The sequence below is a fragment of the Anopheles arabiensis genome, chromosome 2 (genome assembly GCF_016920715.1).
Source record: "Anopheles arabiensis isolate DONGOLA chromosome 2, AaraD3, whole genome shotgun sequence".
Taxonomy (NCBI): Eukaryota; Metazoa; Arthropoda; class Insecta; order Diptera; family Culicidae; genus Anopheles; species Anopheles arabiensis.
This window is the reverse complement of record NC_053517.1, coordinates 42,159,498-42,187,237: the sequence shown is the minus strand read 5'-3', so window position 1 is coordinate 42,187,237 and position 27,740 is coordinate 42,159,498. Positions and strand designations below refer to the sequence as shown.

The 27,740-nt window shown below is 43.5% G+C and overlaps 1 protein-coding gene across 1 annotated transcript; it reads right to left on the bottom strand.

Annotated features, from left to right (window-relative positions):
* LOC120896406 (protein tipE) lies at window positions 1–27,116 on the bottom strand. The gene is made up of 3 exons (XM_040300484.1): window positions 26,890–27,116; window positions 16,472–18,607; window positions 1–7,455 (listed from the first exon to the last, which is right to left on the bottom strand). The coding sequence occupies exons 2-3, from the start codon at window positions 17,245–17,247 to the stop codon at window positions 7,386–7,388; spliced, it is 846 nt and encodes a 281-aa protein (XP_040156418.1). The 5' UTR covers window positions 17,248–18,607; window positions 26,890–27,116; the 3' UTR covers window positions 1–7,385.
* Window positions 27,117–27,740: the final 624 nt, after the last annotated feature.

Here is a 27,740-nt window from a genome sequence, read left to right as displayed (position 1 = left end):
GCGGATTGCCAGTCTGGTACATTTTTTATACTTTAACACATCTTTCAGCCATATCCGTTCATCCCTTACAGCAGTGGCAGAAACAATTCAAAAAAAGTTCCTCCCCCCAAAACAACCCCAAAGCGCTTAACCGCACCGCCCGCGCACAGTCAATAAATCGTTCCTGGGGCATGAGTTCGTTGGGACTTGACCAGCATATGATGGTCGAATAATTTATTCCAGCGTTTCAGCGTTCGACCAGAATGCAGAAGTCATCAAATTAAAAGCAGAGCAGAGAATCGGAAACAGGCAAAACAAAACAGCAACAAACTTCCATCATAAACAATTCCAACCAACCGACCGACAGGCGAAGGAAGGTGAAATATGTCGTAGAGTGAGATGAAGGTGAAATATGGGAGGGAGAGAGAGATAGAGAGAGAGAGATGGAGAGAGAAGGCGAGGAAATTGTGTGGCCAGAGAGCTACGGCAGGATGTTTGTGGTTTAAAAAGTTTAACAAGGTTAAAAATTACTTAAACACAGGGATACTGCTCGGAGCGTTCGGAGCGTGTCCGCCATGAAACAAAGTCCAAACACGCAACCGACCAAACCGTACCTCACGACGACCAGCCGTAGAGCAGTCGTTGGCAGTGTGTGGCTTTTTAGAAGCGTCCGAAGTTTTTGATACAAATGTGTCTTTAATGCACCCCGATTCGAAACAGCCCAGCGTTGGTATGTATGTAAATGGTCCTGTTTTTTTTGGCAAGTGACCTAATTTTCTTCACAGAATTCCATCTCAATTCAATCGTGAAACTCCCGCCTTTCGGTGTTGTGTGGCCGTTCCGGCTTTATGGATTTTGCTACTTCCATAAAGAAAGGCACACACACACAGCCCGTCCCATGCGTCGGAGACACGCAGACGAGCTCTGCTCCGGGACGGAACTCATTCGCATAAACAAACCATATTCTTCTCGGCAAGCAAAAACAGGAAATCAGTAGATGGTGATGTGGTTTTATTTTCTTGCAAGCCCTTTTTCAGTTTTTGTTTGCTCGTCCAATTCCTACAAATGTGCATTGCTTCTTCTGCTCGTTGTTTTTCTTTCGGTATGGCCAACTCCTGACTATCACAAGGCTTTTAGCAAGCAGCCCATAAGCCGCCCGTTTGTCGACATTAGTCCGCACAGAAATGTCACCACAATCTTTTCTCTTCTGTGTGTGTCTGTGTGTGTGGGGCCTTCGCTAGCTCAACCCGAATGGGTTCTTTTCAACGAATTGACTTGCGAACTTTTCACATTCGCAACTCGTTCGTGCAGCTGACCCGTTACAGGTCCGTGTGCGGCAGCCCCGCCGCCAACTCCCGCTTTTTGAAATAGCTTCCGGTTGGCGAAGCAAGAAAAACTGGCGAACCACACTAGGACAGTTGGTATGTGTGGATATGTGTGTGTGTTGATTTAAGGGTCTTTAATACGAACGGGTCGAATGGACTTAATAGTGGAGGGTATTCAGTAGACGACGGTAGACATGCCGTTTCCGTGCTACTAAGCACGCTGAAATGCTGCTCTTTTTAGTGCAATTTTCACTTAAGACTAGCATGCACTGTCGGAAGTTCTCTTCACGCAACATGATTGACACGGTGGTGACGACGGGGTGGTACTAGCATGGAGACAATTGTGAATCATTGTTGCCGGTATTGGGAAAGGAAGATGGAAGCAAACGTATGGGAATTTAACGTAAACTCTTTTTCCCACATGTAGTATTAAATTTCATTCTTAGTTTGTTTTGTATTCATAGAACGACATATTAGTATACATCAACTGGTTGGTCTCAGAAGATGCTTATAAAGAGATTTACAAGGCGAAGAGAGTTAGCTTTAGATCAGAAAACATATTACTAAATTAACTGTTGGCAAATTATTTTGCACTGCATGATTGTTAGCTAAGCGTATTATATCTTATAAGAGTAAAATCATAAAAATAGCATCTCACCGTACAATACGCATCTCAAGCATTATGAAATTATTTGTTGCTGAAACCTTTTGTAGCTTTATGTATATAACAAACGAAAACAAATCAAATATATAACAAACAAAAACACACCCGCACAGTACGAAACGAAATAGAACGAATCAATCGATACTGCTTACAAATCATCAGGCGCCTCCATCGGGTCACGTGGTTCGGTCCGAAATATGACCAGCATGCGGAATGTATGGGTAGCCGGGCACAATTAGCACAATTAGGACATGACTTTGACATGGTTGTATGTGTTCGATGCTTTAATGACCTCGTAACTTTACCATTTCCCACAGACTGCTAACATTGCTGCCGTTGCCGTATCAAAACTTTCCCCCAGCCTGTGCCGTTTTTTTCACAATCCTACAAAAAAGCGAAAACTCACACACGTGTCTGGGCATTTCGCTTTGGTTGGATTTTCTTCCATAAGTGTGAGTAGATTTGTGTGTATCGTTTTGTTTGCCGCCTTATTTGGTTTAGGATTTATTTCTTCATTTGTTTGTGTTTTCCTTAACTTTTATACACCTAGATATTTTCTTTTGTTTTACTTTGTATATTGTCATGCACAAATTATGTTTGTTTGTTTTTAGTTGTCACAGAAAAGGGTATATATTTTAAAAAAACAAAGAAAAAAATAGAATTCAAATAAAGCCCCTCATTGCTCCTTGCTCTACTCTAACCAACGTTCGTTCGCCACTGTAACTTTTGCGGTAGGTTTGAATCAGAACCAACAACGAAAAAACACCATCTCCGGAGCCCAATTAAAAATAGTAGTTAGCTTCATCCATTCTAAACGCATTCCGTGTTCGTTGGCTGCAGATTACGCAAAGCTTATCGTTCGTCCCAATGTGACAGTAGAAAATTATTTTTAAACTGATTTAAAACGACAACGATTTGTGTCCGCCACTTACATCGCTCGACCGACCGGCTCGACGTGCGTTTGCTCTCGGGGGGCAAATAAACTCGACCGTATAGCCGTCAAACAAGGCCTGGATACGAACCGACACGATCCGTATCATGCAAACGCATAAAATGTAGAATCATATCGTATCCTTGTGGAGCCATTAAACAACGGCGCGTGTGTATGTGTGTGTTTGTTTTTTGCCACCCCAATGTATTTGTAACGCAAACAGGCAAGCTGTAAGGGATTTTTGGTTTGTGGTGAGATGAGAGTTTATCTGAACCAAACCATTATTTAATTACGAAAAGGAAAGAAATGTAATGACAAACTAAAAAAAATACGATTCATTATTTTTATTAAATTTACAATGTAAAGCATTTTTGTGTTGTCCAATTAATAGCCTGAAATTGGAAAATAATGTGGCCAAGTAAATCCGTAACGATAAAGAAAGACAAACGATATAATACAATTATGAAAGCAAAGCTCATTACTACGGGCGAATTGCGCTACAGATGGGTTCCCTTTGTTTCACTCAATCATCATGCCGTCCGTTGCCACCCGGACCAGTCCATCCATCGCTGTGAATGAAGAATGAGAACACCGTAACAATCTGTTGCCTTTGCGATTTGGCAAGCACAGCCGGTGGTACTGGCAGTACGCAACCGATCATTATTGATGTTCCGCTTCAGGGCACGCCAGAAGCATACCAACGGTTATCTGATTAGAAAATCATCAGAAAGTATTCGGCACCATCGTTGATGGTAAAAGCATGTTTATCAACAAAACAATACAGTGTTTGAGCAAAACAAGCCACGCTGTCACGGAGCAATGAAGGGTGGCCATTGAACCCTTCTGTGTGCGTGCGACGAGAGTGAAAAGCAAGGGGTGGGGTGAAGTGGCTGTTGACAAATTGGCTCTAATTACTTCGGAACTGCGAGCCGGAACTTCAACGGGCCTAGTACGGGCGTATTGTTTTCGAAAGAAGCATTCAGAAGGGCTGAAGCAGAATGATTGGATACAGAGCTTGCTCTTTATTGAGCTGGATTCTTTAGAACAATTAGGAGAAACAAAACACTTTTATAAAGCCCTGATAGAGAATAGGATATGAAACAAAAGGAATTTATTGTAAGCAAATCCAAATGACTGAACAGAACAGCAGCAACTTGAATGAAAGCACAAGCACGACGAAAGACAAACAAATGACAAATGAGCGCAACAAAACAGTTATTAGCAAACCGAATCGGGATCTATAAAATATGAGCTCCGTGGGTATTCCACTGTTGAATCTTTAATAAAGATTCGGTCACCGACCTTACCGTCGAACAAAAAAGCTTTTCCTGGCTTGAGCGTTACATCGATCGATCGATCGATCGATCCATGCGATGGTAAGATAGTGTAGTGCCTGTTTCTCATTGACATGCGGCTCAACATCGTACGAAACAGTGTTGTGTAAGGTTGGTCGCAAAATCGTATAGTTACAGCTGAAGTAATTAACAAATAGTATGGCCACCGCTCGTGTGATTCTTTCTTTTGTTAGTTCTTTTTGTAAGCTTAGGGCGTTAAAATATGAAAGGCTTTAACCAGAAAAAAGGAAATAATTTGAGCAATAATTAGATTTATCACTTATAAGTGCAATGTCGTTCCAACATTTTCAATGCTTCGGAATAAATGTACTAACAATTATGAATATTCAGTATAACAGTAATGCATAACACACTTTCCGAAAAACGTAACGCAACGTAACGTTTTAGCAAAAATGTATTCAAGCAACGTAAAAAAACATGACTAGACCAAATTATAAAAAAAAAGTATATTTTCTTATCTAACGTCAGATTTTGTTTTTATCTGGCCCTATACTTTCCTTTTCCATTGTAACAAGACTCTAAACACACCTTCATTACTCTCATGAAAGCAACAATAAAATAAACTGCCGTGTATGAGTTGGACTGTAACTGTATCATTTTACTTGCCTGCTTCCTCTTCACTATGCATTCATTGGTTATAAACACTTACACCCATACCTACTTACATTATCGGTTTGTTGCTTTTGCTACTGTATAGCTACTTCTTAGCTAGTTTGCTTACTTATTTTAACGCTACGCGCCCTTTCTTAATAGTAATGACGCTCTATGGCGTCTCGCTTCCGTGACTGGGTTTCTTTTGATGTTTTCTTTTGGTTTGTTTTGCTCGCCTCTCGCCCCAAAATGGTTAAGGAAATACGCCACAACGTTCGTTACGCCTTCTAGTATTTGCTTATCGTTTTTGTTGTTATGTTATTTGTGTTATCTTTTAGCGTTTCTATTTTTTCGTTCTGCTTAGCATTCACATTTCTACTTCGCATTAGATTTTACATACATTTTGCTTTGAATGTTTCGTGCATAATTTGACACCCTAAAGAGATTCTTTCGCTAATCCTTATCGCGTGTATGTGTGTGTGTGCTGCTGCTGCTTTTATGTTGCTTTAATATTCCTATTTGTCACCGCTCACTCGCCATGTACGCTCGCCTCTTTTTGCCTCTATTGTGTAAACTGGTGTTGTTATCACGCACAAATGTTGATCGCTTATCCATTATATAACGGCCACCTATGCTGCGCCCGATACTTCTTTGTGTCTTGGTCAATTTCGCACGTCGTGCGAAGCCCTTGCTTGATGCGTTTGATTTTATGAAACGAGCTGAAAATGGTTGCTCTTAACTCGCGTTGTGGTTGTTTGCCGAACGATCCGACAGCTTCAAACAATTGCTCCCACGCTTACTCCCTTTTAAACCCCGTTCCTGCATGCGAACGCCGGGCTAACTGCAACAAAAAGGACAAATAACATGGCTTTAGCAAAGCAACAAAGAACAAAAAAAACCTCTCAAGTACAGGTTTGCAAGCCTTTTTCCGCGCTAAACACATGCATTCGTCCGTTAGTGTGTGCTTCCTTTTTTCAGTGCTCCTACCCGAAAACTGACCAAATGGGTGTCCGTTCTGTGTAGTACCTTGCTCACACCTTGCCACCCATTTTCTTCACCCATCTGTTTGGGTTGATATTTGCCATATGGTCTTCACGATTTGCACCATTTGCGGATACTTATCGGCCTATCTAAAGTGGCTACTTCCAATATGGTGCACGTCCGTGGACGCCCCACAGCAAAACGGCGGTTTTGGAACTGCAAATTATCCGAGTAACGAACGTGAGCTCGTGCCTGTAAGGATGGGTCGAACAGGTCAAAGAAGAAAAGAGAAAAGAACAACACAACAGCAGTAGAAGAAAGGCTTCAACAGGATTGTGAGGGTAGATGAAGTGGGTCTAAGAAGCAAAACTACATCCTTCGCTTCTAGGAGCAGCCGGTCTTTTCATGTGTACGTTTTGTTCTTCTATTTTTTTCATTCTATTTTCTAAGTGCTTGTCTAAGAAAACGATCCCTAATGTAAGGCGAAGGGTTTTGCACTAGTCGCCGATACACGACCAGACGTTCGTGATCGGTCAATCGGCCGACGAAAATACGGGGTACGAGAGCAAACAAAAAAAAAAAGGTCACGTTTTCTCTCAGCAAGCGAAAGGCTCAACAACAAAATAAAATCAAAAAGGATGTAAAAGAAAACCCGCTACTCCTAACCATGCGGCAGTAGTGCAGCAGGGAGGGTTAGGAAATATCCATGCCACGCTGTGCGACGGGCTCATATTTATTATCGTTACTCTGTGCCTTCAGCTTCACTGCCGATCACGTGGTTGGCAAGGGGCCTGACATTGGGGAAGCATTTCTGACGTCGTCAGAAGGAGTAAACTGGCAAACTGGTGCTCCGGTATTCGTACGTACAGGACTGAAACAACACAAGACGTACCGCAGTTGACTCGCCTGTGAACTGATGGTGATGCCGAATGTTTATTTGTGAGTGCGTTTGATTTGTTTTTTATTTTTCAATGCGAAACGGTATGTACAGTTGAGCTCGGCTCACTACCCTTTACCATCGGCCAGCGATGGCGGTTTCTCTTATTCCTTGTCCATCCATCGAACGAGCGCACGAGTTGCCCTTTTGCGGTTGAATTGGATCACTCCCGCCAGACTACACCTACCTTTCAGCCATGCAGCCAACGCTATGATCCAACCTGCCCACCAGTGCCGTGTGTTGGCGCGGTTCCGCACCATTCAGCCGGCTGGCGATCGTGACCGACGTTGACGATGACGATGGGCTCGTATACGAATGAGGAGCAGCGGGAAGCGTACGACTGGGGGCCGGAAGCAGTGCCACTGCTGCTGTTGCTGCCAGCGAGCGGCAATACCAGCGGCAACAGCCACGACCACGGCGTGTGCATTGATGGGAGCGGGACGACAGTTCCGGCGAGTAGGGCGAGAACGGCCAGCAGCAGGTGGATGGGCCGTTGGCGCGATCGGAGGGAACGGTGTGGAACGTCGCAGCATGATGGTGGCGGACACGAAAGGATGCCTCGTCATAGGTCGCTACTGGTCGACGGGTTGCCGAGGTTGCTCTCGAGGGTGTCGTCCTTGTGTCAGAGTGGCGGCTTGTACACTTCGATCGCCGGTGTCAGCATGTCCACTCGTGTCGATATTGATGAATCACTGTGGAAAGCACAAACGGATAGAAAAAGGGAAAACGAAAATCAGATGGTTAGTACAAATGGTCTTCCAAGCAAGTCTAGCTGGGAAGTGATTCAAGCAAATGTAACTCAGTAAGCGCACGAGCATCATCACATTTTTGGGACTCGTTCCCTATAACTTCGCAATGGGAGAAAAATAAGAAGAAAACAAATGGCCATGGTGATGTGGGCCAATTTCGGTAAAATGGACGAGGACCTACTCTCCACTGTATGCAATACAATATGCAGAACAATGGGAGTTTCCCCCCGTAAAATTGGTGTGACTGCATCGCTGTTGTGGAAAGGGCGACCACGCCGTTCGCGATCCATCTCACCCCCCCCCCTCCAAAAATGGTTCGTCACGTTCGACCCCCATCAGCGGCGATGTGAATCTGCCGAATAGCCCCTTCGCATGCCATCTGCCATTAAATCGTACTAAAGGCACGTGTTTTATGATTTCCACTTCGAAGCTTTCCGGTATTGTGGTACGGACTGTTTTCAGTCGCTGGTAGCTGGCTTTCCATTTGCATGTGTTGTTTGGTGAGAGTGTGTGTGTGTGTTTCGGGATTGCTACATAATCCACGGATGCCGTGCGATACATCATAAACCTTCATTCCTTTCCTGCCATCTTTCACCCCCGAAAATGTCCACCCAAAAATGAAGTTGTTCTTGATTTGGGGCGTGCCAATGAAAATATGTTTTTAATAAAGAAATACGTCGCAAAATCTTTGTCATTGTTGGTTACGGCTCCCTGCCTACGAGGTATGTTGGCGGGGTGCGATTTGCGTGTAAATGTGTGTGTGCTGTGTGATTCCTAGTTCTTTTCGGTGATACGGTCCATCGTTGAGCCACACCACCAAACGGTTAGCGGGAAAGGTACGAGGAATACTCTTCTCCTACCGCTTTGCATTTGGAATGCAAATTTGTCCCATCAAATGATGCGAAATACGCGTTTCACCTTGTTTTTTTTCGATAGAAATGAAACATGCGCTTTGTTCGTGTGCTTTCGCTGGAGTGGAATTATGTTTGTGTTTTTATGATGTTTTTCAGCCGCAAACAAAGACACTTGAGGTATGCTTCCTTTTACCGTTTTGCTGGGATGAAAGCTTTCCAACATTTTCTTTCAGCGTTCTATCAGCTGAAATTGTTTTTTTTCCTGGTGTTACCGAATCCTACCTTTATTTCTTATTCAGCATTTTATTCATCACTTTCATCTCAATTTGGGTTTTGTGTGGTTTTCAAACTGTTGTTTTTTTTTCGTTTATTTGCTTTGTTGGATAGATTCTAAACCAGGATTTCCTGTACAGGCATTACATTCAATGTCTTTGATGTTTAACCTTCATTACTCATTATTCGCGACACCTTGTTTGAGCAGCAATTGCTCGAGGCGTATTCAGGCGATTTGTTTTTGTTCATCAATGTTTTTGATGAAATAACTTTATCCAATGCGTTCAAAAAGTATTCGTCTAGTTGAATATTTTACAGAAAAAGGCGAATTATGGCCGCTATATGCATGAGTCGGGAAAAGTAATGATGTGATTTGTCAAAGAGACCATCAATAGACACGTTTTGCTAAAAGCATTAAAATATTTCAATAACAATTAAAGCATGTAGGTCTTTTGACATGTAACTAAAGCCTTTTGACAGACTCCCAGAATTTTGCAGAATTGGGACACAAAATACTTAAAACATGTAATAATATATTTCCCAATCTCTTTTCCTATTATTTTGAATCATTTTTCTAGCACATCTGTCCTTACTTAGCCCTATTATAATGATGCTTCAGGGTGCTACCGTTACACGTGACTTTGCTGCGACATCCCACTAGGTTGTTTTCGCTCTACTAAACGAGGGCCGTACGACCTCGACTTATTAAACTTGTTTCAATCTGTTAATTGAGTCTTATTTGAAATTAATTCCTGTATTGTGTGATGCTTCTTACCGGATTTGACCATTATCTGCGGATGGTATTATTCAAACAAAACATTCGGAACAATTCACTCGTTCAAACCATCAAACCATCCAGATAGAATGAATTGCAAAATAACCCGTCAACAAAATGATAACCGAAGTGGCGAAGAGGTGCCTGAACGTATTGGCCATCGCTAAATGCGCTGATTCTTAGCCTTAATTTGATATGTTGGCCAATAAACCGCTTGGCCAGCGTAAATGATTCAACAGATAGGTAGACAAACAGTTTTTAAGTGTCCGTCAAACGACTTTAAAAAAAAGATTTTTACATATTTGATTGCCATTTGCAATATTTTCCTGCTTATTATTTTAGCAAAACGTGTATACTGATGGTCCCTTTATCAATCCTCGTCATTACTTTTACCGGCTGATGCCCATTGCAGCCATAATTCGCCTTTTTGTGTGAAATATTAAGCAAGACGAATACTTTTTGAACTCACTGTACAAAAGGTAAATAAATGAACCATTTTCACATTTTCTCAACTTAGTGAAGGTCTTACATGCAATTGGTTGCTTTTCTATTTAAAAAATCAAAAACAGTTTTGCCGTTTAACACGTTCTATTTGTTGGAGAAAAAGCTCATCTTTTTATGGCATTCTATTTACCGCAATACGAAGCCAAAGCAACATCAACCGCAATGGCCGAATTTATCACCCTTACTATCAACCATCGTTAATGCTCACATTCCCAGCGTACGGTCGGGAGATTAATTTCGAAAAAAGGAACTTATCAAATGTCCCTCCTTTCACCTAAACGCCGCCAAAATGCTAACGTTGTCTTTTTTCCGTTCTCTCCCAAGCCGAGTTTCCTTCTCGCGTTATCTGTCCACTTTTCCACCGTCCGCCGCCTCCGCCACAGCGCGCATTATTTGCATCCAACCATTTTTCTTCATCTTTCACCTTCCCATCCGAAAACGGTCTACTTGCTTGTGGTACTATGAGATCCTGGGCTTCTTCGCAGACTCTTAAAAACGAACACCGTTATTGAACCATTCGCATCATCTTCACCATCATCATCACCATCATCGTCAGGGGCAGTGGAAGCAGAGGTTTTCCTAGGGATTTTCCTTCGAAACCTCAGTACGTGAACATGAACACCAACATAATCATCATGATGGTTCCTTCCGCTCCATTTTCGTTTCACTGTATCTCACAACACACACACACATACACACATACATTATACTTTCTCCTCAAGTAGGGCAATAGCAATGCCGGCGTACTGGTAGAGAATTTCTAATGAAGTCTTTACCACGTTAAAGTGTTCGATATGAATGGCGATAGATTTTACGTGGAACGCCCGAACGTGGAATAAGGAAAGAAAGAACAACGCGCAATAAGCGAAAAAGCCTTGCCCTATCAACGAATAAAGCAACAACATCAACGACCCAAGCACATCCATCGATCCGACTGATGAGAGCTAATATTTTATGATTTAACACTCAATGTTTAGCAAATTTCTGCGTTCTGCTGCCGGTCGTCCGCTCGAGCTCGAGCAACATTGCATCAGTGAGTGTAAATATTAAGCACAGAGGCTGAGCATCAACCAAATTGATGTATTTTGACCATTACTCAAGTAATTTTCGTGTCCACTGCTGTCCTGCACATTACGCCATCCGGTACGTGCCTTGGCTCGCTCATCTAAGGCAGAGGTCTCCAACCTGTGGTCCGTGGCGCAGACGTGGCCCTCGAAAGAATTGTTTTTTTGCAAAGAAAAACTTGTTACCATATATTGTACTTTTTTTCTCCACAATTAATATTAACATTTTCAACAGCCATGTCTAGAATAAGAATTAAACATATTTAATTATGAAGCTTCGAAAAACAAAGTCTCAATATATGTAGGCCGCGGCAGACATATATGAAAAGCCGTGATCCTGAAAAGGTTGGAGAGCACTGATCTAAGGGACATTACTTTCACCGAAAGTGTTGCTGGCTGTTGCTTGCAGCACGCGCGTACGTGAACAAAATGTTTGCCCCTTTGCTAATCGGTGGTTCGGGAAGTACAGAGTTTGCCTTGCAATAAAGGGACATCAGCACGTACGCGGCTTTTCATTGGTGGATAAAAATTCAAATTTTAACGCAAACCAGCTTCAACAGATTAATAAAAGCACGAAGGAACGATATTATTTTAAAAAGGTTAGTAAACTTTATTGTATAAGTGTGAATTAATTTTGCATATATGACATTTGTTTAGGATTCAAACATGATTGTGAGTTTAATTGCTTATAGGTTTTCATCGTGCTTTCTAGAAATTGTACTACGTGTTTGGACGTTTGTTCTTAAGCTTGCAGGTGACTGCATATTTTCATAAAAAGCAAAACATCAAATATAATGATTTGCGCAACTTTACCAAACACCCTGGTAAAGACACTTTGATTTTGTTGTTTTTATAACACATCATGGCCTCATACCAAGAGTTGAGAAAGGGTGCGAACTATCACAGATCACGGGATTCAAAAACTCGCTGTGATTCAAAAAGCAACTTAAATGACTTTCTATTCTTATCGTAGTTTGCTTATTCCCCGTTTGATATATGTGCCACAGGGACGCCAAGAGTCCCGAACTAAACCCAACATCATTAAACCGCCCGGTTCCTTTTAATGATATGTTTTATCACTCTTCGGCCCAACCTTTTGAATCAAATTCAAGCACCATTCCGAGCTACGGATCGGATAATTTACCACCCGCATCCCTCCGCTCGCAGCACTCGTTGTAGGCCTACCACAATTGCGCACTCTGTTGTAGCCACCGAACAAGTTACACGTTCGTATCGCAAACGATTGTTGTACTCCCCCTGGAACTCATCAGGCGACCCATGCAGCAGCGTCACCTGCTCAAGTGAGTGAGTGAGTGCTCCATTATTCAGGCCCACGTGTTTTTCTGCCTCTGTTTGCCCGCCAACACGTCTCGCAGACAACAAACGGGAAGGAGTTGTAGCGTTGCAGGCTGCAGGATAGCTGGTGACAAAATGAACAACTTCATCTCTTTGTGCGAAGGTCACAAGAAGCCCAGCAATGAAACAGTAAACCACTCCAGGCCAGTTGTAGCATTCGGGAATGGGAATTATGGTCTCGTGCTCGTGCAAGCACCACTTCAGCGAGGTTCCTCATTATGCACGGCAGCAAAAAAGGTGTATATGTGTGTTGGTGGCCACAGCTAAGCAACATCAAATTTTGGAACTGCGGCTCGGTGCCAACAGTAGGGTTTGGGGTGAAAAAAGCACAACATAAAACATACACTCTGGCGGTCGACTGTGCTTTAAGGACGTGTAGTGTGTATGTGTGAGGGTATGCAGTTGTGAAAGGAAGGCAGATGTGAAGGCCACGGTGGGCAGAAATGTCCTCATCCTTGTCAAAAATTAAAAAAAAACAACCCCCCCGACAACAACTCGAACGACCTTCCAGCTGAGAGCGGTAAACCGCACTGACCGAGTGGTGCTTACCGCCACCGCCCTATTAACCATAATGAAATAACAAATAATCCACCAGCATTGCATGGGCCGGCTGTTCATTTGGTGCGGTTATAGGGCACTGTCACGCGATTGTCATCCACTTTTCGACAGCCGCCACCGGCACAGCACAGGGTTAACCTTTCCACCCCGAAAAGCATCGACCCACATGGCACGAATGCGAATGGGACAAGGTGGGACAGAATCGTGAGGCATGCACACCAACACACACACACACAATCGTCACCAACTAAACCACGGCAAAACACGGAAGCAAAAAGCGAGCGAACATTCCAGGTTCAATCCACTCCTCGTACCTGCATTTTACCGCTGCTTTGTCAACGAATTTGGAAGGAGTTTTCGTTTCTGATTTCCATCCACCCTTCTTTCGCGCTGTATTCGTATACAGTGAAGTCAATCGAACGTTTGTCAAGTCGGGAAATCACCCAGCATGTCGACCGGTGGCAAGGTAAAAAGCTAAAATTTGTGTATAAGTTTGTGAGTGTGTTTGCGCCTAGGATTTAGGGTCAAGTGCAGCCCGCGTGGAGTGAAAGCTCTCCAGAGCAATGCAGAGGACGGATGGAGTGCAATTCAGGATTGCAGTTTCGTTTTCTTCACTGCAGGTGCTTTGAAATGCTAAAAGATGCAAAATCCCCGCCTTTGCGAGAGGACTTTCCGTTTGCTAATAATCGATGAAAAATCGACGTTGTAACACATTCCCGAGGGAAGCACTCAGAATAATGAAGGTTCCACCTACTAACACGTAAGCTCACACACGTGGTGCCCCAATACAACACGTTTGCTATGCAGAGCAGCTCGCAGATGCACTCCGTCGGTACTGGGCGAAGGTCGAAACAATTTCAAAGGGCACAAGTTAACTTTTCGAAAGCATTTAAGGAACTTGTTGAAAAATAATTAATCCTCACACCGCACATACTAACACTGACGCGTGCTTTGTTTGGTGGTGAATCGAAAAGTGTTCCCAAATCCCATGCAGGTGTGTTGTTGCTGATCGCACATACCCTACAACGTGATTCATATTTCATACCCAACCGGCAGCATTGAACATGGCCACGCCATCCTACACGTAACACAAGCGTCTAACTTTGTGGTTCCTTTTTTGTTTTATTTTTAGCACTAGCTTCATGCGTCGAACGAAAGTTAATAGAAAGCGGTCCGATTTTGATCTCGTAATTGGAGGCAGCCAGCTAGCAGCACCCCAGGCGGTATGGTAGAAAAGGTTAAAGTTAATTCGAACGATTTTTGGTGTATAAGTGGAGTAAGGAATCGTATTAGCATATGCAGCCGTCTCTTACGGTGCAAGGAGCGAATGGAAAAGTTTACACATCACCGTTGCTGCTGACAAGAAAAAGGCTAAGGTATGATTGTGAGCTTATCTGTTAGATAGTTCAGTGCAGTTTTACAAAGGATCCATTTATGCCATTACTCAACTTCATAATTGTATAACAATAATTTCATTAAAAAAAACACTCTTTTTGCAACTACATCTATAAAGCATATTTGAAAGACCTTTGGATTCATTGAAAATATTTTAACAACTGACTCAAAGACAATGTTGGAAGTGTTGATTTGATTTTAACAAAATAGGGGCACTTTTTTGCATGATTTTGCATGAACATCTCAAATCGAAATACTTAGACCGTTTTGTACAACATATTTTACATGCTAATATTCAAATATGCTCGACACTAGAACCGATCATTTTTTTATCTTTTTACACGCATTTCTATTTGAACGCAGTATGAAGGTGTTCTTGTAGCAAAAATATAATTAAAAGAAGTGTTGTGTACAATTTCAGCGTAAGTAGTAGAGGAAGAAACTACATTTAAATAAAAAAGAAAGCAAAAAAGAGTAATAAATCAATATAACAGATCATAACGTTCATTATCTCTCTATCAATATAACAGTAATAAATCAATATAACAGATCATAACGTTCATTATCTCTCTATCACAAAGTTTACCTTTTTTTGATAATATGCTCAAAAAATGGTCTAACAACGATTACGATTACAAGGCAGTTACTGATAATCAGGTTCAGATACAAACATTAATAGTAACACAAGAGAAGCAAGATAATATGCACTTCTTTAAATATAAGCAGCCTCGAAAAGATGAAAAAATCACTAATATCAAAACCTAATTTGAATTTGTCAAAACACGATGATGCGCATAAATAACGATTACGTAAATTAAACATATTACACGGCAATCATGTTATGAACCTCTTTGCTGTTATTGCTAACAGCTGATGTAATTAATTAAAATACATGTCCCCATGCCGTAGTCTTAGTCATTTCGTAAAAGAGAGGAAGGAATACCTTTTCCAACAGTAAGGTGAGCAGTGACAAATAACAGTTAGAAGCAACTGGTTGTCCAGCTGAAGTATGCCAGATCCATATTAAACGTTAAATTTATGAGAGCCGCAACACAACAGCCTCTACTCCGGTCCGTAGGGACCAATAAAATACGTTCTTCGTTTCCAAGTTGCACTAAACTCTCTTTTCCCGCCGCGAACCTAACGAACTGCTATAAATTGCAAACCAACAGTTCCGCATCGAATATAAAACATTCACCGGTTCTTCCAAATCAACTGTGGTAACCAGCGAAACCAAACCGAGTAAAAACAAACACAAAAGAATACCAAACGCCAAAAAAAAAACAAAACCCATAACCTACAGCACCGTTAGCGATGTGACAAAGCACCAGGAAGCCACACTATTTCCTGTTTAATTTTCGCTACGTGACGCTTTTAAACAAAGGCAAGCTGGGGAAGGAAATTGTACACGGCGCGTCAAAAAAGAAACAAAACAAGGGGAGCCGAAAAATACTGCGAAACGCCACAGCACGAGCAGTCTAGCGCTGACCGAAGTGGTGAGCTAATACGGCAATTAAATCAGTTACGAACATGAGACACATCAGACGAACGAAACAATTTTTTTCATTACATTTTCTACATTTTAGGCAATTTTTTTAAAAGTTTAAAGCATTATTAAACAGAGACTGCTAACACGCTACTGGCTATATTTCATCGTGAAGATTTAGATACCATTTAATTATTTATATTTTAATAATTACGATTTTTACTATGCCTGCACATAGTATGTAGCGCAAAAAAGATGAAAAAATGTTTGTGATGTAGTATAAATGTAACAACCAAAGCTTCCATAGCACGAATATACCTCCAAAACCACAGTAAATGCACTCTCTTTCACACTAAAGCCGCGGCAAAATTCAAACAAAGCAGTTAATTCGTCTGCCTGTTGAACAAATTTGAATGCCTTCTCCTCTTCCCCCTCTCCGCTCCACTCACCACCCTCGTTTCCCCTTTTTGTGGTGAGCCTTTCGACAAATAATAATTTTCGCCACAACACAGGCACAGCCTTCTAAATTGCATTAAACCGGCTTCAACCGGCTTGGCGTGACGCACAGTAAAATTTCGCCCATGCCGCGACGGTGTTAGCATTGCGTGGCCGGCTTAATTAAATTTCATTCCCCCCGCACCCTCGCACGACCAACCGACACCACCACCCACCGCTCCCATACTTTGCTGCTCACCTGAGATTCTCTATCCTAGGCCGACGATGCCGGTGGCGGTGCCGCCGGCGCTCCTTCTTACACCTACAATCACAGTGCATGATGCAGAGAAACACGGACGAGACGACGGTCACGATGAACGGCACCACGAAGAAGTGGATGATCGTGTTGACCTGGTCCTCGCGGTTGTACGCCGTCATCACGACCGTCTTGTTCTGCTTCGAGTAGTAGCAGGGAAAGACGGCCCCCTCGAAGCCGTACAGGTCGGTGAAGTTTTTGCACTTGACCGCGGGCGGGTAGCCGCAGCCCTTGATGTTGACCAGCAGGATCGCCTCCTCCGACCGCTCGATGTCGGTCAGGTTGAACAGCTCCGCCGGCGTCGCGTTGAACGGGAAGGTAAAGTTCAGATCGTCTATGAACGTCACGTAGATGTGCGTGCACTTGAACACGTCCGAGGTGCAGCCCTCCCGGCACGAGCTCCACGAGCAGTTGAACAGGCCGGTCATGTCCTCGCGGCGCGTCGTCACGCACATCGTCGGCCGCTCGACAAAGTCGCCGACCAGCGTCGAGATGGCCGGATCGACGTACAGCGGCACCAGAAAGAGGAGGGAGGCGCCGGCCGTCACCGACAGGAAGGCAAGCCCGGACGTCGTGTAGAAGGAGGCGTTCTCGCGCAGCGACCGCTTGGGCGGTGGCCCATTTTTCGCCTTCTTCGCCGCCGCTAGCTCGAGCAGCTTCTTCTTCCGTAGCTCTTCGGCCTGTTGCTCGAGCAGCAGTTCCGAACTATCGCTCCTCATGGTGGTCGCACCGGCATGCACGGGTGGCGCGGGCGGTTTGCTGACCGGACGGTGGTCGGTGGACGGGCAGGTACAGGGGCTGCGGCTGCTGCTGGATCACGGTACACCAGGCACCGGTGTCCGCTGGCGCGGTGTTGGACAACAGCGACGACGACGGCGATGACTCGGTGGTGCTCAAGGACGATGGTGAGGAGGGTGCTGCTGCTGCTGCTTCGGCATCCGCTAGTACACCCGCTGCTGCTGCTGCTGCCAGTGGAAGTAGTATGCCTACGATCCACAACATCCCCCTCAAGGACAAGCCGTGTTGCTCTTGGTGGTGCTGGCCCCGGGTGCTCGAGGAAGGGATGGAGTTGATGGCAGCCGGTGCCGCCAGCTAGCCGCGTGTGCCGAGTGTGCGGGCTCTTTCTCTACCGGGAACCGGACGTTCGCTTACTCTTCTGCCGCCTCCCCCACACGGTCCAGCAAACGGGCACGTGCTCACACCAAGCAGCACCCAGCAGAAAGGGCACAAAAGCAGACGGAAGCAGCGGAACAAGTAAAACAACTAGACGACTCCCTTCCTGAGCCGGGCTTAACTCATCATCTCGATGTAACGGTGTCGTAGACCAGTGATTTTGAACTATCAATCGCTGCCTTAATTACACACACTTACACACGTACACACTAACACACACACATACAGGCACACGTGCCCACTGAGTTGGAACCGCTTGATCTGAATGCACACACTACACAGCGCGCTCACACCAGAACACACGACAAATACATATGGAGAGCTTTTTCTTTAACATAAATAAATGCACTGATTTCTTTTTTTGTGTTGCTCACACGCTCTTTCTCTCGCTCTCCCTCTCTCTCTCTCTCTTCGCTTCTCTAGCCATAAAACATCATCTTTCGACGTTGGGAAGGACGGCGCCTGATGTTTTGCACGCCCTCGCCGCCTAGCACTGGCACACGCACCACTTTTCCGACTCCGGTCGCGTTCTCCCGAAGGGCGATCGTTTGGAGTCGAACTATCAAGGCTCACACTGTTGTATACACGGTTGGGCTCGCGTACACATACACTAACACCACTATTCACCCACAACCTGTCAGACACGTTGTCAGATTGTTGGGAGAAGCTCTTTAGTTAGGGCGAGGGGGCGTAGGCGAATTTATTGCACACAAACACAATCAAACTCTATCTCCCGCTCACACTCACTCTCTCTCTCACACACACACACTTGTTTTGTGTACGCTTTTGTTACTCTCTTTTTCTCGTCGCTCTCGCTCTCAGCACGGGAAAGCTTTTGCTTCCGAGGTTCGCGTATCTGGCTCGGTCGCTCGTCCGCTCGTATCTTGGCTGTGTGGTCGCTGCGGCCTGCAAAGGAATAGATTATAAGATGGCGTGTTAGCAGTGTTAGAGTAATCGCTTTTACATCCTTTTCATTCGCTTAGCACTAGCTGGAAAATGGCACCAAAAATACGCAAAATAGAAATATTATTCAAACACGCATACACACACACACACACACACACACATATGCATACGCGAATGCATTTCTGAGCAAACAAGCTTTTCAGTTGGACGTTCAAACTTCGACGGTGTTTAAAAGACCTTCTTTTGTTGCGATCGTAGTAACCAGTCCCAACGGATGGCACAGCATTTGTGTGTATTGGTGAGGGCGAAATTAGACAACCAATGTTACCACGCCACAGCAATCTGCGCGCTTCGTGTATAGAACACACACCAACAACCACAACAACAAAACGCGCCCATACCGAAAGCGGACGCCTGGTCGCTCACGATGATTTGTTGCTGGAAGGGGGCAAAAATTGCACCCGTTTCGTCCTTGCCAAACTCGTGGAGCCCCAAGACCGAGCAGCTAAGGGCGAGAAAGAGAACGAGTATCGCTCTCGGGTAGCTAATATTGGCCTCGATGCTGGACGGTGACAGACACACTACGACAACGGCCCGTCGCCCCATCGGACAGCTAATTAACGTACAATTTAGGTTTGATTTCATTAATGATCCGCTCCTGGGCGGGCACTGGGGTTGGCCGTTGTTGCCTCGGGAGATTTTCTACCGTCGACTTGCGGACCAAAGCCTCGCTTTTTGTTCACCGTAATCGGATTCGCCGAGTCGGAAGGTGTCCTTTCGTGTTTTTGTGCAGGCGTCGTGTGTTGTTGTTTTCTTTTTTCTTCCTTCAACCCTACGCAGTAGGGTAATTGTTCGCTAATAGACTTTTTGTGCTTAGCTCGCCGTTTGTGGTGTACCTTTAATGTATGAGTAACTATTTGGTTATATGTTTCAAAGGAGATTGCGATAAATGGATTGCTGTATCGAGTAAGATTATGAAACCAAACTTTAAACCCTACAAAGCACAACTTTCGAGCAATCGATTGACTTAAGCGCTCTTCTCTCCTGTGCCTGAATCGCTTGAACTCACTAACTTTTCAACGTCCAACGAATGCACTTTAGCGGTCGGGCAAAACTAAAAACACAAAACAAAACGACATGAACAAACCCACAAATATCACCCAACTCCCCTTTGTTCTTCTCCTTCTTTTTCTCCCCTACAAACAAACGATATGATGTGGTCAAGCCGTGATGTATAGCCTCGTTTCTTTTACGATTATTATATTGATTTTATGTTTCTTCCACGGGGCCGTTTTGGCATCGGCCCTCGGTCCAACGCGAAAGGCGCACCAAAACACGTAAAGCTGGACACTGTGTGTTTGCACGCTTCCACAAACGATCCACCCACATGTTCGCACGCTCGCCAAAACACACACACACGCACACAACCTCTGTATGGAAGAGCGCGCCAAGAAGCCGCTGCGATGAAAGCACTCTGCCATGAAGTTACAGACCTACAGCAAACTTGAAGCACACCGTCGATAGTGGCTCTTCCGGACCACAATTGGTGGCACTTCCGTTTGGCCCCTTTTTATTAACTCTTTTTTTTACTTGGGTTCTCTATCTCTCACACACACATACTCGCTTACTTCTTGATGTGTGTGTGTGTGTGTTTCCCACTTACAGTCTGTTACTGTATTTCCTTTTCCGTCGATTCCACTTTTAAACTGTTCTATCCTTTTCTCCGAACGGCAGGCTCGTGGGATTTGCTTTCATCTGTACGATTTATCGCCCGCCAACTCTGGTGCGATTTCAGCCATGTCTTGACGACTGCATTGGATAAACGCACACACCCACATTCAACACACTGCATGAATAATCCATTGTTTTGCTAGGATATTTTGTGGTAGAAGGGAACAGCAAAAGATGGAACTGTTGGCCCGTTTGGGAGTTTATACGAGCGCTTGGGCTGCCTGGGTCTGGGTGGGCCTCCGTGTATGCGAGGAAGTATAAACTGCAACCTTATTATCAAGTATAATTTCTTTTTTTAAAGAAACAATGGAAAGTAGGACAGCGTTGGAAAGGATTTTGCGACCTCTTGTGTGGTTTTACTATCTCTTTGTGGTGAGCTTTGCTCTCGGGCTGTCAACAGTTATTATAATACGCCTAGCTAGTCGACGCCAGTTGAAGCTAGTTGTTCGATCTAAACCAAGGCACATTATGGCAAAGTTGTCACAGCTATACAAGTTTCACATAAAGCGACAAGTTTCATATAAAATGTGTATATCCTTTGGCGGTAGGATGCACCATAGATCCTCTACTAAGTAAAAGTGTTGGATAAATTTAAAATTTCACGTACAGTCAGCAAAGCTGCAGCAAAAGAAATCACCTCCTTCCGGCACTGAAGGTAGTTCCATTTGTCACAATGACCGCAGTAGGGGGTATACATTTTTAATCAACGTTCTACCATTAGACGGATCTCTGTAGAGCCTCAGGTGCTTTAACTGCAGACGTCGCTGCTGGCAAATAAATTTACCTTCAATTCCAGTTGGGATATTCTTCACTAGTGATGCCTTTAAGAGGTTTGACTGATGGTATGGAATGAAATAGTATGAACATAACGGAAGATTTTGCATTTCAGTTCTCAGTTTCCTACGCGGACATGCCGGCCTATATAGGCTTGCAAGACTTATTCAGTACAACGCAGCGCAAATAGTCAAGTCCTTGCTACGGGGCGGTGGTTATTATGAGACTTGAACCCATCACGGGAATGTTATTGAGTTGTATAAGTTGACGACAGTACCAAGATACCGCCCCTTCATATTAGTGTTACATATTATAAAAAGTTGTGTTTGAGATGTGTTTACGTACAAAGGAGAAGATTTCCACGATGTTTTTTACATAGCTTTACGACAAATACACAAGCTAATAAAAAAATAACAACGGATATCATTCAATTTTACGTGTATTAACAATCAAAATTTTATCATTTTATAGGAATACAGTGAAAAAATAATAATATCATGTTATCTATGTTTGTTTAATGATTTGAACATTAAATTTTAAACATCTTAACAAACGATAGGATCATTCGAAACAATAACTAAATCCAGCCGCTTCCAATTAGCCACCAACTATGATCGATCTGATTTCAATCCATATGAAAAGCTTATTAGCATTGCACTGGGCTTCATCCATATCCATCAATCGCAAATTAGCGGAGAACATTGCACCGACCCAGCTGCTCATATGATAATTGCACTGGTGGCACCGTATCAACTCGCCCAGGGTACTACTTCCGATCCCATACTCCCTCGCCTTTTCCATAATTGTGTCAACCCGACATTTGACAGAATCAGATCGTACTGATCGTAGCTTCCAGGCGGCTGCAGCGCTGCTGCAATTAAAAGCGCATTAGAAAAGTGCCAACCGGAGGCCAAAAGTTTCGGTCCGATGATTAGATTATGTTGATCTGAATTTCGAGAAGCTCTGAGTGTGTGTTTGTGTGTGTGTGTGTGTGTGTGTGTGTGTGTGTGTGTGTGTGTGTGTGTGTGTGTGTGTGTGTGTGTGTGTGTGTGTTTTTGTGTGTGTTTTTGTGTGTGCTTCACCCTTTTCCCAACAGTGACAGAATGAGGTTGCATCGCAACGGGATAAGCGTTGGGAGTTATTTATGTTTGGTGTTGGTTTGGTCCTCGTACTGGGGCCGCTGCATATGTTTTGCAAATTTTGATGGTTTATTTCTGGTTAAAGCTATAATTATCAGTTCATTACGTGACACAATGTGACTCAATTTTGCATTGAAATGAATCCGAAAATAGAATGACATTAAATGGTACATTAAAGATGCGTGCTCCTATTGCAAGATTAGTGGGCTGTAATGTTAGGTGCCTTACTCCAGCCTTAATATCAAGTTTAATGCATTTTTCCAATGCACTTTTTGCAGATTGCTTACGACACGCCCGCTTTTCTTTATTCAATGATTCAAATGAAGGACAGCTTCCAACTCCGGACACGCATAATGTTTTTTATTGAATTTGTTGATATCTTGTCCCTAGCAATACCGATTTTTAATTTTGCATAATTGCCATGATGTACCAATTCAAAATATGTCTGATCTGATTAATATTTTCTGTCGGTCAGTTCACCGTCCGGAGGCATTTATAGCAGTTTTGATAAAAACTGATGCTAGTGTAGTTTTTTCGATAATTCCTATATATCTGATCCAGATGCATTTGAAGTACATCGGAATCCACTGTAGAAGTAGCTATCAACGCAATCAACATTTTATTCTCTGAGTTTCATTAAAACACGTTTTCAATACTGTCCGGTATTTGAAGCAAGATTATTTATCTGAATATGATTGTGATTAATTGTACAAAAATATGTTTTAGGCAGTGATAATAACAAGAACAGGGATGCATTGATAACAATAAAACAACGATTTGAAGATAAATTTGCCCAATGCCTAGATGGCCTACGGGGAAGATCTTCGAATCGCGCAGCAGTACTTTGGTTCAATGCATCTACGAATACAAGTGAAAATCCGCATCCAAACCCCGTTGTCCTGTAGTTCCAGGAGGATGACTGACAAAATAAGTCAAAAACAAACAAATGTGCAATGCGTGTGTGAAAGTGGAGATTATTGACGAAATTTCATAGCTGTCTGGAACATACATCAAATCATGAGCTCGGAACATTAATGAGTTTTGCAATGTTTCAAATAAAATTATTGGCAGCTGGGGTATGACCGATTAAACTTGAATTAGTATGAAATTATTACATGCCAAAAAAGCCTAAAGTGTCCGGAATTCGAAACATTACAGTAAATCCAATTTTCTCAGTTAATTTTTAAACTGAGTAAGATAAACAAACCTTATTCATTAGCAAAAATAGATCCGAAAGCTAATGCAAATTTCCTTCAAATGATGACGAATATTGCACTTTTTTGTTAAAATCCTTTACGCAGAAATTGCCAGTCGACTTGCTTTTCCCGTCCATGTGCTCGCTAACACTAAAGGGCACATAATCGCCCTGGTACAATCACACCCACCGAGTAATGGCTGCCTGCCTGGGACGGCGTACGGCCGACCGTGGACGCGTTTGTTGATACTTCCTGGTGAAGCTGGCCTTATCAACGAACCTGTCAAACCCATCGCCATGAACGGCTCCTGTGCGTTTAGCGTACGGCATTGCAACGGCAGGCCGTTGTTTGTTGTGTTTTCGTTCGATGCGCTCGATGCATTGTGCACCGTGTTTTTGCCAACCTTCATTACATACGCTTTACACTGTGTCCTTCTACATTTTTTTGTTGTTGTTTGCACGTTTCCATTGCTGGTCGCTTTCTCCGGTTTCGGTACTGTTCCATTTACGCCCCGGAAGGATGTTCGGGCTCGAGGTGAGGTATTGATTTTTCCCTTTATTGTGTGCCTTTAGCCGTCCATCAAATGCCGATTTTTTTGTTAAGCATGCAATTGTGCAAACGTGCAAAACGGTGAATTGAAATTATTTAGAAATATGTTTTGATTTTTTTTCTGCTTCGTTGAGCTTTCAATGTGATGTGCCTTTTTTGGATTGCTAGCAACACCGCTCCTCTCTGACTGGACACCTCTCGTAAGTGTTTAAAGTGGGGGAAAGATAAATAATAATGGATAAGAAATACACTTTTTTAATTATTTCAATTAATTTCACAGCAAATATGATAAGGTCTAGCTGGATTGCACTACTGAAAGAGATTTGTTTTTTAAAACTGGTAAAATTTCCTGTTTAACTGTTTGTCAATCTATTATCTAATGAAATAATAATATCGCTTTCTTGGCTCAATTTTCTATCACCTCAATCACTCAATCAAAAACTCACAAACAAACGAAACTCATGAACATGAAAAAGAAGGTACTAATCCACACAGACACGTACTCCAAAAGAGCATCTAGCAAGTATTTAAAAACAAGTAAAAAAATTCAATCATACCATACTACAATGAGGAAAAGAAAAAGGCCCTTAAGAATGCAGGAAGTCTCATGTTTTATCCCAAGAATTAACGACCAGATCAAAGAAAAAGTCGGCACACGGTCCAGTGTAATGTTAGTAACGCCCGAAGGAGAAAGTCCAAAACGGAACGTTGGTCCTTTGTGGCAGAAAACCAGTCACCATCGTTTACAAGAGAAGTTATTTCATGTTTTTATTTACTCTGACGTTGGCTACTAACAGATAAATAATCTAAAGCTACTTACAGGCGACTTAAAGTACAATTTATAACAAGCGCATTGGGCAAGGAGGGAGTTCAATAAGCCCGCTTTAAGATTACAGCATATCTGCTCCATAAAACAGTACTTTAGCTGGTCCCCATTTCCACTGATGTGTCGATGGAATTTTATCATTACTGCCTACAATTCGAGTCGATTAATAGTCACTTTCCCCCCTCCGTGTTTGGACCGAAAGTGCTCGCAGCAATTAATCAAATTTTTGTCAGCCAGAAGCATTCCTTCCCCATCCCCGTTCGTGCGAAAAGTCCGAAAAGGGCAACGACGATTAACGATGCACCCGCGCTCTGCCCGATACGATCGAGCACTTGCTTTCGAGCCATCGTATTTTTCTTTCTTCTTGAAACATAAACGGTTAAAGGCACTGCAGCCCGTTTCACCATTTCTGTTTAGTTGAAGTTGAAGGGACGGGTTAAATAATGTAAAACTCGTTTTGCAGGTCTCGCTCACTCACGCCCGAACGCTGAAAGCTTTCGCTGGGATGCTTTCGGGCGCTTTCTCCCCGGCGCTCTCCGGCGCGTGGCAACGAACCAACACCATCTGGTGCGTCCGTGTTCGAGCAGCGATTGCGGGTGGGAAAAAGTGATTGTGTAACCGAATCCATTTTTTTCCTTCTTCGGTTCACTCGCTTTTTTTCCAAGTGTTGGTATTTTCCATTTCCTTTTCCTTTGTTTTTGAGCAACGGTAACGGTGCAAGTGGCGGAAATTATCTGGGAAAATCCCGATTGTCTGCCTTCGTCTTGGTTTGTACATTTTTTTATTCCTTTTTTTCTGGAAAACATGCTGAGGAGTTATGTGCTTTTTTAATTAAAAAAACAAAATCACCTTTAGAAAAATGTTTTTATGAAACTATCAGTTTACAAAAAAAGGTAAGATAATAAAACGCACTCCCACGAGCATACCAATGACATGAAAGGCATTTTTAATCACTTTAAAACTCTCAATCCAATTGTTAACATAACAGCTAGCCCTCTGCTTGCTCAATCTGCTCAATCAAATCCTACAATCCCTGCTCTGACGGCTCCCGTCCTGTGGACACATCATCAGGTGAGAAATCGCTCCTTACTGATGTTACACACCCACCAAACGTCTAACGCACCTTCACACAAACATGCACACGTTATTATCGCTTGTAGTATAAAATACACACACACTCAAACACACAACTATGTATAGGTACACTGTTGGATATTCACACAAAGATCGCATCGTCGCATTCGCCCTTGGCATGGAGTCGGATCGGCGATCCAGACTCGGATGACACACATGACACCGGAATTCAATTACACTCTCCAACCATTTGTACAACTTTGAGGAGAAGCTGAAACTAACGAAGACATTAGATAACTTTGCTCACTTGGTAGTGCGTTCAAACGAAAAAATACAAAAAGAAACACAATTTAATAATAAACCTAGAACCGAGAGGCAAAACACTGCCTCACCCTTTATCACCTTTGAAGTGTCTTTAAATATTGGCAAACGTTTGAACGCAAGGTACGGCGACATTTAGTTTTCCATTTGCTCTCACACACCTATATCTAGGTGTGTGCAGGAGATGGCGGAGAAGAAGCTGGGAACGTTTCGGTTCGAGAAGGGTTTTTCGAGTACACGAGCACATTTACACACCGTCTCATCCCTAAGGAAGGAATGGAACAAATTCCACCCTCAAGGCGTTCCGTGTGTCTCTGATCAAAGACGTGTGGCTTATGGGAGCTGGTACCAAATCATATCCAGTTTTGGAACACCAGCAATTGATGATCTTGGAGGATGTTTTTGTAACCCAAACTGGGAACAGCTTCCTTTTTCACCGTGCTAAATACTGCGATACAATATTCGCACAAGACACACGCATTCGCGACCGATGTAGGATAAAGCAGCGACGCCACATAAAAGCCCTTCCAATGTAATCATATTAGTAAACTTGCTCTACAGCACAGAAGACTACAGCACTGTTGGAAACTGCCAGCAAAGCAGCATACTATCGTACCCGAGGTCAATTAAATCGACCCAGCTTCACCAGCATTACCGCAAAAAAAAACGAACCTAGAGTGTTCCCTTATTTCGTCGTCCTTTTGCACTGGACACTGCACAGCCTGTTCAAAGCTTGGTTCGATGCGAGCGATGGCGTCGCCTGTGGCACCGTTACGGGACCAGCGTTGCGATGGTCCTGATAACGGGGGCGACGGTAGTAGAACGGCACTGGCGACAACGAAACGGTAAAGAAGGACATCCACGCGACCACGGTACTCTTGCCGACGAGCATCGGATTGGAATCGCAACGCAAGACTGAACGCTCGCCAGCGTTTGGTTCGAGGCCACGGACCGCTCCCCAGTACGGTGTCCTAGTCTGGCCCACAGATACACCCGCGCAAACGACATCGACATGTGTGGCCGACGTATCGCGACAGGCGCGGAAGGATACACACATACATGCCAGTCATTGTCGATGTCGTCGCTACGAGCAAGCACACCCGCGATCCGCGTTTTATTTAATCCTACCACAAGCTTTATACACCTGTTTTGTGTGTATGTGTGATGTTAGCGTCGGTCAGTTATGAGAGAGCTCGACTGAGAGGCGAGAGCAACTCCCCGAGCAGGAGAGCTAATGCTCGTTCTGGTAGAGATGTTTTCGGAGCGAAATGCTTTTTTAGTATGTGTTATCAAGAGTCAAGCTTAAGCAAAATGGGCAATGCCGTCCCTCCTGTATAAAAATAAAATCAAGCAAACAAGCTTATAAAATCGAAATACGCCTACATATCGAGTAAAATATGCTTTGAAATAGTAATAGTTTTCATCAATTTTGGTTGCAATCTTTCATTTTTTTTGTAATACCACTCACGCCCTCTTGGCGCTCACTCTCTTTCGTTCGCTCACATGTGAAATTAATCAACTAC